The sequence below is a fragment of the Pinus tabuliformis genome, chromosome X (assembly GCF_031772625.1).
Source record: "Pinus tabuliformis cultivar Carrire ecotype Pingquan chromosome X, CPIR1, whole genome shotgun sequence".
In the NCBI taxonomy this organism is placed as follows: Eukaryota; Viridiplantae; Streptophyta; class Pinopsida; order Pinales; family Pinaceae; genus Pinus; species Pinus tabuliformis.
In genome coordinates this window covers 551,975,974-551,995,917 of record NC_142308.1, presented here as the reverse complement: position 1 = coordinate 551,995,917, position 19,944 = coordinate 551,975,974, and the positions used below count along the sequence as shown (strand labels likewise).

At 43.0% G+C, this 19,944-nt stretch overlaps 1 protein-coding gene across 1 annotated transcript in view; it reads right to left on the bottom strand.

Annotated features, from left to right (window-relative positions):
* Positions 1 to 2,590: 2,590 nt before the first annotated feature.
* The window catches only part of LOC149141186 (uncharacterized), a 270,365-nt gene continuing 253,011 nt past the window's right edge, over positions 2,591 to 19,944 (bottom strand). Inside the window, exon 7 of the mRNA XM_089446867.1 lies at positions 2,591 to 3,376. Within this exon, the coding sequence (XP_089302993.1) occupies positions 2,930 to 3,376 (447 nt within the window). The 3' untranslated portion in view covers positions 2,591 to 2,929. The remainder of the gene's footprint in view (positions 3,377 to 19,944) is intronic.

Sequence of the window (19,944 nt, the reverse complement as noted above, 5' to 3'; positions counted from 1 at the left end):
ATAAGTCATTTGAATTTGATAAAAATGGAGAAAGTTTCATGACCTAGGACTATCTATGACAATAAGATGAACATTCAAATATTTGCATTTCATAAATTGGAAATACAAACAAGTATAAATGAATGGCATTTTCTGGAAATTTCTTTAAGCAATCTCGCAGTGCTTTATATCATTATAGGTGCTTCTCTTGTAAGGATGGTCATTTGAAGTAAAGCTTATATTATAAATGAATGGCATTTTCTGGAAATTTCTTCAAGCAATCTCGCAGTGCTTTATATCATTATAGGTGCTTCTCTTGTAAGGATGGTCATTTGAAGTAAAGCTTATATAATTACTTAATGCACTTTAATTCTAACTTAGGTGTCTGCGAATATCAATTGACTTTTAAAGGTAAGTGCAAGCTAAATAGCTTTAATGGTATAAGTGTAAGTTAAATCATTTGGATTCTTCGACTACTAACCTCTTTAGAGTCATTTTCATTGCCTTTTAATTCATTCAACTTCAACATTTTTTTTCTAATATTGTTTTTCTTTTGTAGTAACACCCCTAGGCGGGCCCACCTGAAGGGGCCTCACGCCCAGCCGACTCAACAAACAAAATCTAACCCTGATAGACTCAAGGAGAATTGAACCCGTGCCTCATGACAGATGGCCAAAGACTTGGTAGGGGGTGCTTCAACCAACTAGGCCACCCATCTGAGCTAAGATGTTAGGGCCATGTTTAGATGGTTTCAACTTTCTAATATGGAAAGTTGAAACCATCTAAACATGGCCCTAATACAAAAACTATCCATTTTGGGAATGTCACCAAGGAACTGAACCTGCTCGTTCTTGACCAACATAAACAATATAAATTACCCTGTAATGTTCCTAATGGAATTATGCAATGAATAACTGAAGCATGAACTAGAAAATGACCAAAAATTTTTACACACAAGGCACCAAAACACCCAATACAAGTTTTAGAACAACAGTTGAGCCATTTTATTAAAAATCTGGAATAAATGGGAGTACAATAACAAGGAACAAGTGCACCTGGGCTTGTATAAGCAAGTTGAAGCAAACCCAAGGTGAGAAAGATGCTCTAATGAGTAGAAACTTCGACCCTTAAACTGCCTTTGCACTGCCCAGAATTTGTGCCAGAACTACTATCTAAAAATGGTGTGAATCCCTTGCTAGAATGCTCGGATTGCCCTGTAATTGCTACTGTAGCTTCTTAGTTTTTCCCATAGGACTCAAAAAGGAATTGGTCCCAATCCTTCACACCAGAAAACCCACAAAATGGAGCAAATTACCAACAGTTGCTGGTTGAAAAGAGACATTTGTTTGAGCCTGCTAGAGTGCTCAAAAAATTCATCCAAATTAATCTTGGCATCTCCACAACAAACCCAGAAAGGGTTGGGCCTAATTCCAACCTTCCAAAATCACCCCCAATTTGTGTGGAGCACCCACTACGGCTAGGTAATTCATACTGCTTGGAAACTAGCGGCTAAAGCCCTCCAAAATTAGCTAAGAATACCTCCAAGAATTATCCTTATGTCCCCTTGTAAATCTTCAGCCCCAACTCCGGTTCAAGCCCTTGAAAACCAGCATGCTCCTCTAATGATTGCACAGGCCCAGGAAGAAGAATTTCAACTTGTATGTAAACCACTCAGCCAACCCTTCAAACCACTGCAAAATCACAGCTAGGTGCCAAGAGAATATGCCTCTAAATTCCCGGAACCCACGCTGTCATGAAGCTCACTCCCCACAAGAGTGCGTGGTCCCTTACTGTGCCCAACCTGTTCCTCAATAGCTCAAATTTTCCTGTGAAATCCCTCCAGAACAGCTCCAAGAATGTAGCAAAGCTCCCCTAGGGTGGCACTCGAAGTCCATTGAAGTAGGAGTTGAGATCTCCCCTCATAAATCTCGTGTGTTAAACAACACTTTGTTAACCCAACTAAACAACTTGAGCAAACAATGGTTCAGATATGAAATGAGCAAAAAGATCTTAGTTGCTGCCCTCAACCTTCTATTTATAATTGCTGCCTTACCTTTCCTTGTGGGTCCCTCCTCCAAATATTTCAACCTCCCTCCACAAAATCGATTTTTCCTCCAAGGTGTGTGTATTCCTTGAGGGGTGGTCCCCACATTCCACCAACTCCACAATTTTTCTCCTTTTTCTAAAGTGGAGCCTTCTCTTTACCCAAAATACAAATATTCCTTTGATTTCTCCATTCTCCTCAGTTGTGGGCCAAAATATCCCCCAATTACCAAAATTACAAAAATGAAAATTCTTCTTAACAAAATTAATTAATTAATTTGGGGACATTACCAGACCAATAAAGCAAGAACGACCACCTGTAAATTTTCCCTTGTCCAATAAGTTCCAAACTAATGTTTTTTCTTACACTACATACACACTGTTAGACGAGATACATAACTTTGCAGAAAATAGGATATTAATGCAATTCCCTGGTGCCTTGGATAGCAAAATGTATAACCCCAGTAGCATTTTTAATAAGAATGCAAAGAGGAAAACAAACAGCTTTTAAGTAAATCGATTCACATTAAATCAAAGACTAAATTACTACTCTATTAGAAGACCAAAGTAAAAGATCAATTATTCCACGATGAATTGAGAATTTGATGAACAGATATCACGTATCCATGCTTACAGATATTGTTTACTGTATTCAGACACCAGAAAATCAACCCAACCCAGCAACAGCTGATTTTCAACGTTTTCTAGCTTTCAGACCAAATAAGCCGCAATTATATTTTTTAGTATTATTAATGATCTGCTCCCAAATCTGAGGTCCCAACAATAGTTCTATCAAATATTGCATCTAATCCTGAAAATCACAAATTTACTGAAATAAATTTACTTACTCTACATTTAAATTTTTTAGAGTGATGGAAGTCTAAGATCAGGTCAGCACATTACAGTTTTACATTGCATTTAATAGAGGTTCAACTGCAATTGCATAGGGTGAATCCCAGTCTGCATCAAAAATATTTTTCAGCTGTGACACAATGGATGAATCATAGGACCCAAAGCTGACTCCTGCAGTAGAATAAAAGTAATCCCATACAAGATTGCTTGTTCCAATGTGAGCTCGTACATCGCTGATTGCATATTTTCCATGGTTGACTCTGGAATATCCAGGGTAAAGATTCCCTGTAGAATTTCCATTCTCAAGTGCTGGACCAGTTTTGTTAAAACCTGGAACTTCATAATACTTGATCTCAACTTTCCCAGAACATCTGTTGTACCTAGATGAGTTACAGAGGGAATTTGTGTAGAGAAGAGATTGGAGGTATTGCTCTGTATTTTCGATGAAGTGCGCCCAATATGCAACTAGAATTTTGACGGTCACATGCTTTGAAAAAACCACCTGAGAAACATGCCATATCAACAATGGCACCATAATTCCGTTAAATCTTTAAAAGCAAATAACACAATCCAATAGGAAGTGGTAGGCCAATAAGTTAGCCTAAAATTCATAAATAGTAAATACAGGGTATGAACAAATTATAAATGATCAAATTCAGATCAACTCGGCAGTTGGAAAGAGCGACACGGGGACTGGCTCTCCATCACATAATATCAAAATGCATAATAGAACCAAATTAGGAGTAAGTGATAACCAGCTCCATATTAATTTCATCGTATTTACAACTTCGGAAGTAAATCTACTACATGTTGAGGATAACACATGCAATTTCAATTATCAAGAATTCAAATAGAAAGTGAAGGAAAGGTTACAAAAACCACGCTCAAAGTTAACATGGCATATAAATACAAGCTCTTAAAGCATGCTGAGAATCAGTAATAGATGCCACAGTCTTGCACAGGATGCCATATAAAAGAATTTTACAAATGAAAGGGCAATCATGCCTGTTACAACTTACTTCTTTCAGCAGGGGTACTCCTAGTAAAATTTTGGTGAGCAGAGCAGTCTGTGGCATGGCATAACCTTCCTTCATGATCTGGTTGCATTCTGAATTTTTGGGTAGTTTCACATTTCCCAAGGCAGTTCACATTGTTTGAGGAATTTCATGCATATCAAGGCATTGGCCACACCTCCTGAGGCAGTTTTACAGCTGTTTATGGACACCTCCTTAGCATGCCACATAGAAGGATATGGAGCACCTGCCTTTTGGTCACTATATGTGATATCCCCTCTAATTAATTTCACCTAGCAGCTACACCAATTTTGCAATTTTGTCAAAGTTATGTTAATTTTGATATTTTGGGTGCTTAACTTAGGAGAAGTGTGTTAGGAGGACCCCACTTGATTAATTTGGCTAAGGAAGGCCCCAACAAAATCGAAGTCATAGTGGATGGTGGGGGCCACCCCAAAGGGGGAATAGGCACCCTTGGAACAACTCACACTTTTGGAGGGAGAAGTCAAGAGGAGATCGATGCATGGGGCCCACATGGAGAAAGGGGAGCTCAAGGATAAATAGGAGCGTGCATCATTTTGGGGCTTTTGAACCTTTGACAATCAAACTTACCTAGCACGCTTGAGCTGTTGAGCCAAGTCTGCAAGTGTTGTTCAGCACACGAGATTTTCAGGCGAGAATCTCACCCTACCTTTGGTGGACTTCGAGTGCCAGCCCAAGGAGGAAGATCTACACCATTTGGGAGTTGTTACGGGTGTTTGCTTAGGCATTACAAGGGATTATTGCAGCAATCAGGGTATAGTAGGGAAATACACACTACTTGGGGGAGCTAGTTGTGGAGCAGTAATTTTGTTGGGTTTTCAGGAGAGACCATCTTTTGTTGAGGATTTGGAGTGATAGTCGGGCACATTTCTGTGGGAGTTTTGTTGTGGCATTGATACATTTTCGGGGACTATTAGTTTTTGGTAGCATCGGAAGTGCGCTAGTCTTGAAAATTGGTGGAGAGGCTAAGGCACATGAGTTCTAACGAACCCAAAAACCATTTGGTGAAATTCCACTTGGATTGTATTTTATTAAAATAATTAATATTTTTAATGGAATTCCTAAGTCTAAACTTAGGGAAATTAAAATATTAATGAGTATTAATCAAAATATGGGTGAGAATGATCTAGAAGGCAGATCAAGTCATGTTTTAATCTTAGCCATTGATTAGAGACTTAATCTCAGCCGTTGAAGACTAAATAGGAAAAGTATAAAATGGAGGCTTGGGGTTCATTTGAAAAACATACAGAGAGATTGAGGAATTCGATTTTCTAAGGTGAGAAATTCTCAGGAGGAAAATCTATTGGGGGGACCTTGAAGCAGAGGGGTAGTGAGAATCTGGGAGAACGACATTTCGGAGAATACTGACAGAGAGGCAGAGAGAGCTTGCAGAGAGGCAGCGCAGAAGCCGAGAGAGCTGACGTAGAAAAGTTGCCTGTCACGCAGAATCCAGAACTGTCGGAACAGTCAGCAGAGCTGACGTAGAGGGCAGAGAAGGTGACGCAGGGCTGACACAGAGCCAGCGCAGAAATAGCCAGGGTTAGCCAGTCTTGTGCCGGATCAGTCAGAATTCTGCCGGGTGAAGTGAGGTAAAACTCACTCAGATTTTCCGCCAGTATTTTCTCTGTAAAGGATTGCTAGATGAGCATCCTAGAGTTGTATTCAGATATTTCTCCTGCATAATAATAAACCCTTAGAACTGTTGCACCGGTTTTCCCGCATTGGGTTTTTTCGAGGACTATTGTGTCCAAAAATAAGTGTCCTATGTATCTTGTTCTTTGCTCTAGTTTCTATTTCATGAGATCAAATATTTAATGAGTGTAGGTTGCAGAAGTAATTTTCTTCAATGTTCAGAAGAATAACTTGATAATAAAATTCAAGTAGGTGAAGTAGATTCAGATTTGCTACAGTAGGGGTTCCATCAGAGTGTAGGAATTTTCACATGGTATCAGAGCATTGATTTTGAAACAGGAAGAGCAAATCAAGTGCTGAGCAATGAGGTCGAAAGATGCACTTGGCAGCAATTCGAATCCCCTTGAAGGGATTGCGCAGTCCTTGCCGAAAGAAAATCTGAGGAAATATTTCTCTGAGTGAGACGACCGAGAGGTACGATTTCTAGTTCACGAGTTTGCAGAGGCAGAGGAAATATTGCTCTGAGTGAGACGACAGAGAGGTACGATTTCTAGTTTGTGAGTTTGCAGAGGCAGAGGGAGTGACACAGAGCCTCAGCGCAGTTCTTGAAGGGTGCAGTTCCTGCTGGGGTAGAAATCCACTGGAAAAGAACGAAGACACAGAGAAGGGGAATTTTCTCCTCAGAGAACTTTCCGCTAGAAAGTTTGAATTTCTCACTTGCTGAGCAACTGAGCAGTGCTAAGCAGTGACTAGAGGAGTCAATTCGACAGTTGGGTGAGATGGCATCGCATGGGCTCAGAGATCAGGACAGGTTGGAAGGTGCTTCCAACTATGTCATATGGAAGACCAAAATCTTAGTTGTTCTGGAGGAATATGATCTCAAGGCCTACGTCAAAAGTGTTGTAGTTGTTCCTGCTAACAACGATCAAAAGAAGTACAAGGCCGGGCAGGGGAAGGCAAAGAGGCTCATTCTCGATAGAGTTCAAGAACATGTCATCTCACACTTGCAGGGCAAGGATACAACCCGAGAGATGTGGGAAGCCTTGTCTTCTCTGTATGAAGGCTCTTCTGATCAATGGAAGATGTATATGGAGCAGAAGTTGCAGCGGATCTTGATGTAGAAAGGAGAAGGGGTGAACCTCTATCTTCAACGTCTTCAGGACAATAGAGACTAGCTTGCTGCAGTGGGGTCCACTCCTCAGCCAACTGCGATGGTGAGGATAGCCCTGAATGGAGTCACAGATGAATGGCAAGTTTTCGTCCAAAGCATATTGGGCAAAGAAAAACTACCTTCATGGGAGGAGATGCGCGCAGCTCTTCAATAGGAGGAGTTAAGGAGGGACCTAGTGAAGGTCAACCTCAGTGGCAGCAGTGGGAGTGGCTCAAAGACGAAGGAGGAGGAGGAAAACGTAGCTCTGGCATCGAAGGGACAACAAAAGCCGAAACGAAAGGGCATTTCAAAGGTGAAATGTTTTAGTTGTGGCGAGTTGGGCCACTATGCATCCCAGTGTCCTTTGAAGAAAAAGGACAAGGATGAGAAACATGATCCTAAGGCTTCTTCAGCAAAGATTGACGAGGATGAGTTTTCCATGAGTGCCCACGCATCTCCAGGAGGGAGATGGGGTGATATTGAGTTGTAGTCGGGAGAACTACATGTGGGCAGGATCCTTGAGGAGTCTACCTCTTGATTCAATTCCTTGCTACAGGAGCCCAAGATTCAGCAGTAGCGAGATGGATTTAGTGTCAGATGATACAATGGAGTCTTTGGAGGACAAATGCAGTAGCTAGGGACGAGAGACTGATCGGCCCAGAGCAATATTGGCAGCAGTGCAAGAGTCAGCAGCAGCGCAGGAGATTTAGAGGGTCAGAATCAATAGCAGTCAGATTCCAACATTCATTGTATTATGCTGAACACAGTTAAGTTCAACTAATTTTGGATGTTTTTTAGTTGCTTCTCTCAGTAATTGAGATGCACTACGGATGTAGTGTTTGCAGTGGCAGTGCTAGCAGCATAGCAGATGCAACGTTTGAGAGGGAGCTGTAGTACAAATGCAGTAGTGGCAGTTGCAGTGTTATTGGCAGCGGTACAGTAGCAGTAGCAGCACAATATTGGTGGCAGTAATAGTGCAGAAAGGAGGTGCTTCAAAACCAGAGCAACATACAAATGGACATTGTTGCTAGAGCACTTTCCTCGCTAAGGGGGAGTGTTAGTTTCTGGTAGCATCGGAAGTGCTCTAGCCTTGAAATTTGGTGGAGAGGCTAAGGCACAGGAGTTCTAAAGAACCCAGAAACCGTTTGGTGGAATTCCACCCGGATTGTATTTTATTAAATTAATTAATATTTTTAATGGATTTCCTAAGTCTAAACTTAGGGAAATTAAAATATTAATGAGTATTAATCAAAATATGGGTGGGAATGATCTAGAAGGCAGATCAAGCCATGTTTCAATCTTAGTCTTTGATTAGAGACTTAATCTAGGCCGTTAAAGACTTAACAGGAAAAGTATAAAATGGAGGCTTGGGGTTCATTTGAAAAACATACAAAGAGATTGAGGAAATCAATTTTTTGAGGTGAAAAGTTCTAAGGAGGAAAATCGATTGGGGAGATCTTGCAGCAGAGGGGTAGTGAGAATCCAGGAGAAGGACTTTCCGAAGAATACTGACAGAGAGGCGGAGAGAGCTTGCAGAGAGGCAATGCAGAAGACGGGAAAGCTGACGCAAAAAAATTTCCTGTCACGCAGAATCCAGAACTGTCGGGACAGTGGAAACTGCCGAGAACTGCCGAAACAGCCAAGAGAGCTGGTGCAGAGGTAGCGCAGTAGCCGGGAGAGCTGACGCAGAAAAGCTACCTGTCATGCAGAATTCATAACTATCGGAACTACCAAAAGCTACCAAAATAGTCGGGAGAGCTGACGCAGAGGACAGAGAAGGTTACACAAGGTTGACGCAGAGCAAGCGCAGAAATAGCTGGGGTTAGCTAGTCTTGTGTCGGATCAGCCGGAATTCTACCGGGTGAAGTGAGGTAAAACTCACTCAGATTTTCCGCCAGTATTTTCTTTGTAAAGGATTGCTAGATGAGCATCCTAGAGTTGTATTCAAATATTTCTCCTGCATAATAATAAACCCTCAGAACTGTTGCATCGATTTTCCCGCATTGGGTTTTTCCGGGGACTATTGTGTCCAAAAATAAGTGTGTCCTATGTATCTTGTTCTTTGCTCTAGTTTTTGTTTCATGAGATCAAATATTTAATTCGTGTAGGCTGCAAAAGCAATTTGCTTCAGTGTTCAAAAGAATAACTTGATAATAAAATTCAAGCAGGTGAAGTAGATTCAGATTTGCTGCAGTAGGGGTTCCTTCAGAGTGTAGGAATTTTCATAGGGATTACATAGGCCTGCGCAGAGGTATTTTTTGTGCCAAACGTGGGAGCTAGGAGGATAGGTACTTGGGGGCTGAACTGAGCTGGGAATTGTTGAGGCATCCGAAGGGGAGTTTTGCTAGCCTTTGCTATCATTTTGGAGGATTTGCGCAGTGTCATTTCCAGGTGGGTCAAATTACCCAACTAGTGGAGGAGCATGTGGAAATTGGGGGTAATTACGGGGGTCGGAACTAGGCCAAACCTTTTCTGGGTTTTGGTGGGTTATTTGAGGAGAGGTCGAGGTTAATTTCTTGGAATTTTCTGAGCATTGGAGCAGGGCCAAACAACAGATTCTTACCAGCCAACAGTGCAGTTTTCCAGGGCCAGCGCAGAGCATTGAGGGGGAGACTCTTCCAACATCCAGGCACTTGTTTTCTTCACCTGAGACTTGTCTAGCTTGCTTTTGGAAGCTCAGGTGCATTCACTCCATGCTTATATTGTATCCCCATTGATTTATAATAAAATGGCTCAGCTTGGCGTAGTTTTTGGAGAAATTCTGGGTGTTTACTTATATGTGTGAAATTTTGTGTGCATGTGTTGTTATTGTTTTGTTTAACACTGTTAATTTTCCCTTAGGATTATTATAGTGGTATTAGAGCAATAATCTTGGCTCAGCCTATGGGGAATCCTTCATTCTAAGACACTAAGGGACAAGCAGAATATCATTACAGGAGACAAAGATATAGGAGTAGGGAAAGAGAGCTACAGATCACTCTGGACCTAGAAACCCTTGAGAAAGAGGTCGAGGAACTAGACATGGGGGATAATTTTAATGACAAAGATAAGAGAGATGAGGAGTTTGCCCAAAGCCTCTTGAAGGCTATCAAAGATTTGGCTAAGGGTATCGATGAGTTGAGGCAGCAGAACAACAAAAATAGCAAGGGTAAGGGCAGCCAAGGAGACATCCATCTGGGAGAGGGTTCATGCACCTCTCAACACCAGGGACAATCGAACCACCAGGTCACATATTCACACAATATGCCTCTCATTTGCAATGCACCACCCAGGTTGACCATCCCTACGTTTCTAGCATCTGGCACTGGAGGGCAATAGGGGTAGGAGGAGATGCCCATGGGAGATTATTTTTTGGAGTATCGATCATATGGGGCTGATTTTAGAGAGGCCATCACCTTCAAAGATTTCTTCCAACTCAAGAATAACAACAAAAGCAAGGGACCGAGTGGAGGAGCTTACACGCATGACACTGATCTACAGTGCATGGTGGGAAGGTTATTCCTTCCGACATTTTATGGCTCTTTTAAGAGCTCAGCAAGGATGTGCATTAAGAATTTAGATGTCTATTTCCAGCTTAACCAGATGACAGAGATGGAGGCCATCAAGATTGCCACGTTGCATTTGGAGGGAGAGGCTCATAATTGGTGGTTCCATGGGCTGGCTACCTTGGGGTATGCAAGCATTACTACCTACAAGGAGTTCACACGGAAAGTGTTGGAGCATTTTGAGAGGAGAGGCCTTGGGGAGCACTTTGGAGAGCTAACACGGCTCAAGCGGACTAGTAGTGCCGAGACATATATCTCAGAGTTTCTGAGGATATCAGTGATGATGCCAGATCTATCGGAGGCCAGGAAACTATTCTTGTTCATGGAGGGGTTAGCAGAGCCACTGAGAGGCTTCGTGAGAGCCAACAAGCCCACCACTGTGCAGGATGCAGTAGGCAGAGTTCGAGATCTACAGGTTGCACCTCCTAGGACCAGAGCGCAGGCACCCACCAGACGTGTTTTCCAGCAGAGGGGCCGAGACACTATGCCACCACAGCGTGAGGCACCCACTCGTGGGGGTTTGGATGAGGAGACTAGGAGGGACCTCCGACGGAGGAAGCTATGCTTCACCTGTCAGGAGCCTTGGGCACCAGGCCATAGATGCACTAAGGGCAAGGCCCATAACATTGAGGTCTTCTCGGAAAGCGACCATGACGATGATATAGATCTAGGGGCAAATGGAGGCGACAATGAGACACATGACACGAGGACCACCTCCACCACCACCACCAGGGGGATCACCTTTCAGACCTTCTGTTGGGTGGGGTTCCTAGATATTTGACCCTACGGATCAAAGGCACTGTGCAGGGGCAGTGTGTCTCCGTATTGGTGGACAGCGGGGCGACCCACAACTTTGTTGATGCACAAACGGTACAAAGGAGGGGCATTCCCACAAAGGATTTTGAGGGCTTCTCAGTCCTTGTGCCAGGAGACATGACCATGCAATGCATGCGGTATGTCCCCTCTTTGACATTGATAATGGAGAACTACTCAGTTACTGACCACTTCTTTGTGGTGGATGTTCTAGACACCAAAGTGGTGATGGGTGTCCAGTGGCTCTATTCTCTCAGATGGGTTACCATAGATTGGCAGAGATTGGAGATGGAGTTAAAGGGACCAGATGGGAAGTTAGTTTTGCTGAGAGGCATGTACTCGTATCTACCACAAACAATTTTGACACACAGAATGGTGGTGCATGGGGACATTGAGTGGGCGGTGGAGCTGAGGATTTCAGACGCAGGGGGTTAGCCCCAACCACCTCATCCAAACGTCTAGGCCATCCTAGACAGATATCCGACAGTGTTTGGGGACATCCCACTAGGATGGCCACCTGACAGGGGATTTGAGCACACTATCAAGCTAGAGCCAGGAGTACAGTCAATCATCACGACCCCATATAGACATCCCAAGGCTTACCGGGATGAGATTGAGAGGGCCATTAAGGAGTTGTTGGCATTGGGGCACATTAGGCCCAGCTCTAGCCCCTTCACTTCATCAGTTGTTCTGGTGAAGAAGAAGGATGGTACATTGCAGATGTGCATTGACTATCGGGCCCTTAATCCCTGCATAGATGAGCTTAGAGGAGCTAAGTACTTCTCTAAGATAGATCTGCGATCGAGGTACCATCAGATTTAGGTGAGGGATTAGGATATCCTCAAGACAGCTTTCAGGTGTCACTATGGCCACTTTGAGTTTTTGGTTATGCCTTTTGGGTTGACCAAAGCCCTTGCTACCTTCCATCTTGCATGAACCACGTGTTCCGCAAGCAGCTGCGTAGGTTTGTGCTGGTATTCTTTGACGACATATTGTTTTACAACAGGCCATGGGAGGAGCACCTACAACACATAGAGGAGGTGCTTCATATTTTGGAGGGGCAACAGTTCTATGCGAAGTTGTCCAAGTGTGAGTTTGGGCTTACTAAGATGCTTTACTTGGGGCATATTATTGGAGAGGATGGAGTGCAAGTGCATGAGAAGAAGATTAGGGCCATCCGATATTGGCCAGTTCCCTGGAATGTGATTGAGCTAAGGGGATTTGTGGGTATTTGCACATATTACAAGAAGTTCATAAAGGGCTTCTCACAACTAACAGCACCCCTTACAGACTTGACCAAGAAGGGGGCATTTATGCGGACAGACAGGGCACAAGCAGCGATTGAGCACCTCAAGGAGGTGATGAGAAGTTGTCTGGTGTTGGCCTTACCCGATTTCACACAGCCATTCACTTTGGAGTGCGACGCCTCAGGTGAGGGCATTGGGACGGTATTGTCACAGGGGGGCCACCAGATAGCTTTTGAGAGTCACAAGCTCCTTAGTCATGAGAGGTTATACTCTATCTACGACAAGGAGATGTTGGCCATCATGCATGCCTTGGCCAAATTCCGACAGTACTTGGTGGGTAGCAGATTCAGAGTGAAGACTGATCATAACAATCTTTGCCACTTTTTGGAGCAGAAGCGCTTCAATGAGAGGCAGCAGAAGTGGGTCCCTGGAGGGTGACGCAATTCCAAAAGGAAGCTTGGAGCAGCTTTTGCTGTCCAGGTAAGGAACTATCGAAGTTTCAGTGGGATCAATCATCTAGTAGCTGATCAGCTGGAATATCTGTCTCCAAGGAGAGGTACTTCCAAGGAAAATCTCTGAAGGGTGAGCCATTTCTAGCACCCTAGTTGTATTCAGAAACTGCATAAGAATAAAACCCTCATATCTGCTGCATTGATTTTTCTGCATTGGGTTTTTCCGAGGACGATTGTCCAAAAATAACAGTGTCCCTTGTGTGTTTGTCTTAGTTATTTCAGTTATTGATTTGTATATGTGTTAAGGCTGCATTTGTGTTTATTTTGATATTTATATTTATAAATAACTTGTTAATGAAAAGAACAAGTAGAAGATAATAAACCAAATAATGCAGTAGGGATTTCTAATGTGTTAGATTCAGAAACTTCAACAGTTGAGAGCCATGGGCCTCCACCATAGCCGAGAATACTTCATGGATCCCCAACACCAGTCATTGATTGCTTGTGTTCCACCTATTTGGATGAGGATGATTCACCTGGTTCACCATGCCCAGTCGACTCTACGCTTGCACCATACACTTGGCAGATGTTCCAAGGTGTAGAGGATGTCTTCCGCTGCAGAGGGAGGCTTACATCACCATCCTTGCCCTTCCATATGGTCTACAGGCATTTTCGATCCACTTGGACAATGGAGACCCATGAGGATGTGCCTGTGCCCCCACACCCACTTGGGAGCACCACAGGTTCTTCCTTGGAAAACCAGGGGCCAACCACTTGTCTACTATGTTGGCAATCCATTTTCACATCATGGCACCCCTTGGACTTCATTAGGACTCTTCAAAGGCCCAATGACTCATTATGTTGATCATTTTGCCCTATTTAGAGGCTTATCTTTATGTTATTGAGCTATTCGGTGGGCTTGTCACCAAAAGTATTGTTATTATGCACATTATTTTATTTTAAGGGCATTATTAGTCTAAATTAGGCCATTTGAATTCATTAGAGATTGTATAAATAGATGAGAGGTGATTCATTCTCTCATCATCACTTGGATTGGGTTATTAGCCCTTGTGAGATTTTCGCTATCCCTTTGGAGGACGTGTTTGGATGATATGGTTGAATTTTGATGTTTGGATCTATCAATCTTTACTTGGAGCTTCATTATTGGCATAATTCGGTGATTGGATATACTCTTTTGTACATGTATGTGTAGTTTTCATGCTTATTGTTATTTATTTTGTCACATGAATGTTGCTGGCATTTTCGTTATACAAGTCTGAAATGTGTTGCTTTCCTATACGTATTGGTGGAAATTTTGATCTTTTATAGTGTTGCATCATGTCATGGGCCATGTATGAATGGGTGAATGTTCCCAGAGATAATTTGTGCTAGATACATCTCAATAAGTCATCAATTATTGCAAATTGAAGTATAAAGTCCTTGAAGTAGTTGTTATCATGCCCTAATTCCATGCAAAGTTGCTTGAAGGCCTCCTTGATTGGGTGAATTCTTTCCAAACAATAAATTCTCCTTAACATCATCTCTCCCAAAGGGCAAGGCACTAATCCTTCCATAGGTGGTCACTTTCAAATCTTATTTCTCTCACCTCTCCTTTTTCTAGGCCTAGCCTCCATAGGTCATAGGTCCTCTAGGGCATCAATTATCTCATGTTTTAGAAATCAAAAGACTTCGATCTCTTGCCCATTACTATGCTGGGGTTTCCTCTAGAGGCCCTCAAATATGGGGAAGATCTCATGTGTGGCTTTTGTCCACGTGCTAAATTTGTATGTCCCGACTATATTTTGCATTTTGTGGTACATTTCCTGTTGAAAGGGGCCCAATTATGTTTTTTCTTTTCTTTTTAGCTGCATCAACCTTTGTAGCATCATTCCAAGCCCAACCCAAGGTGTGGACAAAGGGAGGGGGAGGCTAACCCTATGTGGACCCGAATGGGAAAAATGATGAATGGGGTTAGAACAAGCGGAAGGGAGTGATGTATATGGTGTCGAGAAGCGAGACCACGCAACCAAAGTTGGGGTTTCCCAAGTAGTGCCAAACCTAAAGCTAATGGTCAGTAAAGGAGATCCCACGGGACTAGGATACAAAGGTAACCACCAAATTTAGCGGAGGAGACAAGAGTACAGACCTAGCCCACTCTTTCTGTCGAATCCCCCCACCAATTCATACCCAAAAGTGTCCATGAAAAGTAAGGAAAATTGTTCAACTATACCAATGAAAAGCCACACCTTTGGGATCGGGAGGCCCACCTTCAAACATACAATCGTAACAGATGGGTGGGGGACCACATGGCTGGCTCAGGTGGCGGAGACAATGGCACATCGAGCTATCTGGTGGCTGCAAGGGGTTGTTGGTTGTCGGTTGAGGACCATCTAAGAGAAAAAAATTCTCTTATGCATACTACCTACAAGTAGTACATAACAATCCTGACACATGCAACACATTTGTAACACTGGTGCTTGCTCCTGACTCCCTCTAAATCTCAATGGTACCTCTCCCAACTAGAGTACACTTAGTTTTCTTTCCCGTTTGGATTTGGAAGTCCATCTCCTCCCTATACTTGGAGAAGTCGTCCCTAACTCCTATCATATGTACTAATGCTCCACTGTCTATATATCAGACACCCTGTGTAGTCGAGCTAGAGAGGCAAGCAATCTAAGTGAATTCATCTTCCAATCTAGAATACAAATCCATAGCATCCTGCTCAATGAATCTTTTTGCGGCCATATCTGGAAAATATGAGTACTCAAATACACCAGAGAAATCATGGGTATAAATCTCTGTGTGCTTTCTCTTCCTTGCCCTGCGCAAATCTGCTACTGCAAAACCCTTATTTTGCAAATATCTGCGCTAGATTTGCTCTGTGAATCTTTGATTTGCTAATCAGAAACCCTTTCTGGCTGTTGTAAAATGTAACTAGGTTCGGTCTTCATAATGACATGTAATTATGATCTTTGTAAATGATGAAAAAGAAGAGTAAAATTATTATTGTTAGGCTTGCTTCATGGGTTTCATGAGCAAGAGATTTTATTTGTTAGTGGTTCCCATTGAGAGCCTTAGGATTTATCATTAAGTCAAAGAGTCAATGTCATGTATGAAGAGCTCTTCTTGAGCATGTGTCAATTGTATATAACTCTATATAGCCCTCGAACAATAGACACACAGTCCTCTCTTCATGTCAGCGTCAACAAAGGATAAGAAACTCATATCAGCTCACATTACAAGGTGACACATCTATTCGAAATGACAGGTCAGCTTATATTGATGGGCAAACAACTATATATAGGCGTGTAGACAATCCACATTTCCACACTTCAGTAGCTCGGATTCTCTGAGATTCGGATCACAAAAGTCAAGTTTGGAGAAGGTATTGAAGGGGCAACGAAGGTCTTTTATGATAAAAGGAATGCAAGGAATTTTCAAGGGACTGCAAGGAAGTACTACCGTAGTCACAGGCTCAAATGCATCTCTGAAATTCGGGTAAATAACTACAATAACTAGTTTGGATAGCAAGGAGTCAAGAAGCTCGAATATAATCACAGTCAAGGAGTTCGATACCACTACAGTCCTGAAGTTCGGATTTCTGGAAGCCACATATCAGTGATTTGGTGTTCACAGTATGGTGGCTACAGTTCAATAATAGATGATCTTAGTTCATAAGCGAAGAAGGCCGAAGTGGAAGAGGAGTCTAGAAGAAGGTTGACTATCAAAAGAATTGTGTCTTGGTCTTGGAGTGGCTAATAGGTCAAGGGTCTTGGTCTTGGTATTCGTCAATTGGAATCTCTATAAGAAGAATTTGTGCGGGTTTTTCCTCTCAAAGAGTGAGAGGTTTTGGCCCTGGCTCATAGCCTACATTCTATGTCTCTTGTCTATTTATGTTTATGCATTGGTAGTTGTTTGATGAATATGAACAATAATAATCCAAGTAAAGAAGATCATAATCTAAAGTTGTGAAGAACACTCACAAGCAGTTACTAATTAAAGAGAAATCACTTAATGTTAATGCCCTAGATTTCTCAACATGGTATCAAGGTTAAGGCGACAGTTAAGGAAGGGCATCTAATCTAAGAGACACTCAAGGATCGAATTTCAAGGAAGGCATCAAAGCCAAGTGAAGGATCTACATTGAAGAATCAAACCCTAGATCAAAGAAGAAGGTGTTAAAAGTGGCAACTAGGCCCAAACTCCATGTGAGTCATCGTATTTATGGTAGCTGATATTTTTCTTGGATACCTCTCATCGAGAGGCGTAGGATTGATCTAAAGATCATCCAATTCCGATAAGTATTCATGGAGATATGAATTTATTTGTGTTATGGGACAATTCGTCAAGGTCGAACAGCAACCAAATAACCCCCACATGTGCTCAACATTTTAGTATAAAAGGAGATGATCTGAGATTTCACACTCACTTCACTCTTGATTTCTCTCCACTCACTTTGGGTTTTAGTGGAAGAGAAATCTTGGAGAGGAAGCCCTAAACGCAGGAGCAAAGAAGCCTAAGCATGAAGGCCATAATGTAGTCCTAGCACAACCCTAGCCTATGACAGCTCTACGCATGATCTAGAGGACGCAGTCATGTTAGGAAGAAGAGAATCCCTAACACTATCAAGGAAGACAGCCCTAATCTATACGTTGTTTGAGACAGCCCTTAGATGCTAACAAGGAGATGCCCTCACCACAGTAAAGAAGACCCTCATACGCTGCCCTAACCTGGCTAATCTAAAGCCTATTCACGCTGCCCCATACGCAAGTCCATGATGTCCTAGCCGCATGTCCATGATGTCCTAGCCGCAGGCCACTTCAAGTGACTGAATTGTTGGATGGAGGGCCAAGGATCTAGGACCGAGAGGGCAAGCTGCTAGGCCGAGTAGAGGAGGAGCTAAACGCTAGAAATTAAGTGACTGTTTGGGCACGTTGAGGAGACCGAAAGCTACAACAAGCTAGGCCGCAGGCCATAGCAAGCTGTTGGAGTTATTCTAGGGCTGCGTTGAGGTGGACAGACCCTCAAGAGGACAACGTGGTATGGAGGAGCCTCTCCTAGGTTGGCCGCAGCACTAGAGGGCTAGTCTTGCTGACTAACAGTGGGACAGCAATGCTAGTAATGTGAAAGCATGGTGCAGCAAGCACATGCGACAGCTATGGCAAGCATGGTGCAGCAAGCACATGCGACAGCTATGGCAAGCATGGTGCAGTAAGCACTTGGGACAGCAATAGGGCAAGCATGGTGCAGCAAGCACATGGGACAACAGTGGCAAGCATGGTGCAGCAAGCACATGGGACATCAATATGGCAAGCATGGTGCAGCAAGCACATGGGACAGGAATGGCAAGCATGGTGTTGCAAGCACATTGGAACAGCAGTATGGCAAGCATGGTGCAGCAAGCACATGGGACAGCAGTGGCAAGCATGGTGCTGCAAGCACATGGGACAGCATTATGGCAACATGGTACAACATGCCACATGGGACAGCGGTGTGGCAACATGGTGTAGCAATCGCAAATGGGACAATAATGTTACATGATGCAGTACAGTGATGGGTACAGTCATGATTAGTGAAGCATGACAAGATGCAGCATAGTGATGATGAGTGCAGCATGGTGCAACACAGTGAGGTGCAGCATGATGATGAGGAGCAGCACAATGATAGGTGCAGCAAGGCGATGGAGTCACCTTGGAGAATCAATTGAAGCAACATGTGTTGATTTGGGGAAGCATCGGATGTGCTCTAGCCACGAAAATCAATGGAAAGACTAGAGCACATGAGATCTCCAATACCTAGAAATGATTTGAGCAGATTCTAAACAGTTTGGGAGATATTAAAATAATTAATATTTTTAATGGAGTTCCTAAGTCTAAACTTAGGGAAAATGAAATATTAATGTGAATTAATATAAAATTGTGTTAGAAGGGTCCAAAAGTCATGGATCAAGCCAGAGTTAATCTTAGTCGTTGATTAAGGACTTAATCTCGGTTGTTGAATTGTCAACGAGAAAAGTATAAGAGGAAGCTTGAGGGTCACTTGGAGAACACACCGAGTTGATCAAGATTTCGATTTTCTGGGGCAGGGTTTGCTGAGGAAGTCGAAAGAGTGATCAGAGTTGCAACTGAGGGGCAGTGAATACAGAAGCAGAGAGGCAAAGAGGGTACCGGGAGAATCAGTGCAGAAGCCAGGAGAGAGGGACGCAAAGCCAGCCAGAGGCCACGCAGAGCCAGCTAGGGCCCACGCAGAGGCAGCCAGGAGCTGCGCAGTGCCTCAGAGAGCCAGCGTGGGTGACGCAGAGGCTCTAGAGGCTGACGCAGTGCCTCCAGAGGTTGACGTAGGGGTTATTGGGCTGACATTGGGCCAGGAAGGGCTGACGTTGGGGTTTTCGTGGGGCAAATTGGAGTTGGGAGCTGTCGGAGTGTTTATCCGGGGTTTTAGCCAGAATATCTGCTTCCAAGTAGAGAGGTACTACTGCCGAGATTATTCTCTGTTGGGTGAGCCGGTTTTGGCACCCAGATTGTATTCAAAAACTGCATAATAATAAAACCCTCAGATAGTTGCACCGGTTTTCCCGCATTGGGTTTTTCCGGGGACATTGGTCCAAAAACAACGGTGTCACTTGTGTGCTTGTTTTGTTTCCTTCAGTTGATGATCTGTAATGTGTTGAGCATGTACTTGTATTTATTTTCAGTATTTACATGGTAAATAACTTGTTAATTAATCTGAAAAAGTAGGCAGAAATAAATCAAAAAAGTACATGAAGGATTTCTAACAGTTAGACTTAGAAATTCCAACAGCATGTCTTCAACTGAGTTCAGCTACCTCATGTATCATTTTCTTAAGATGATCTATGCTCTTATTTAGATAAGTCAAAGTGTTGACTTATGTTGTATATGTACTATCTCTCTCTCTCTACTGAACTATTGAAGAACATATAAGAAGAATTGATCAAGGGTTTCCCCACATTGGGGTTTGTTCCTTGCTAGCGCCACATCCTGTGTCCTCTTGTCTTGGCTTGTCTTTTGCGATTTATGTTTATGTCCTATCTGCAATTTACTATTATGCTGATGTGATTGCTAATCTGGAAAAGATATTGAGCTAACTATGAAAATTGAAATAAATTGCTCTAAGCATAGAACATACCTAAAATTAACATGGTATTAGAGCTGAGGT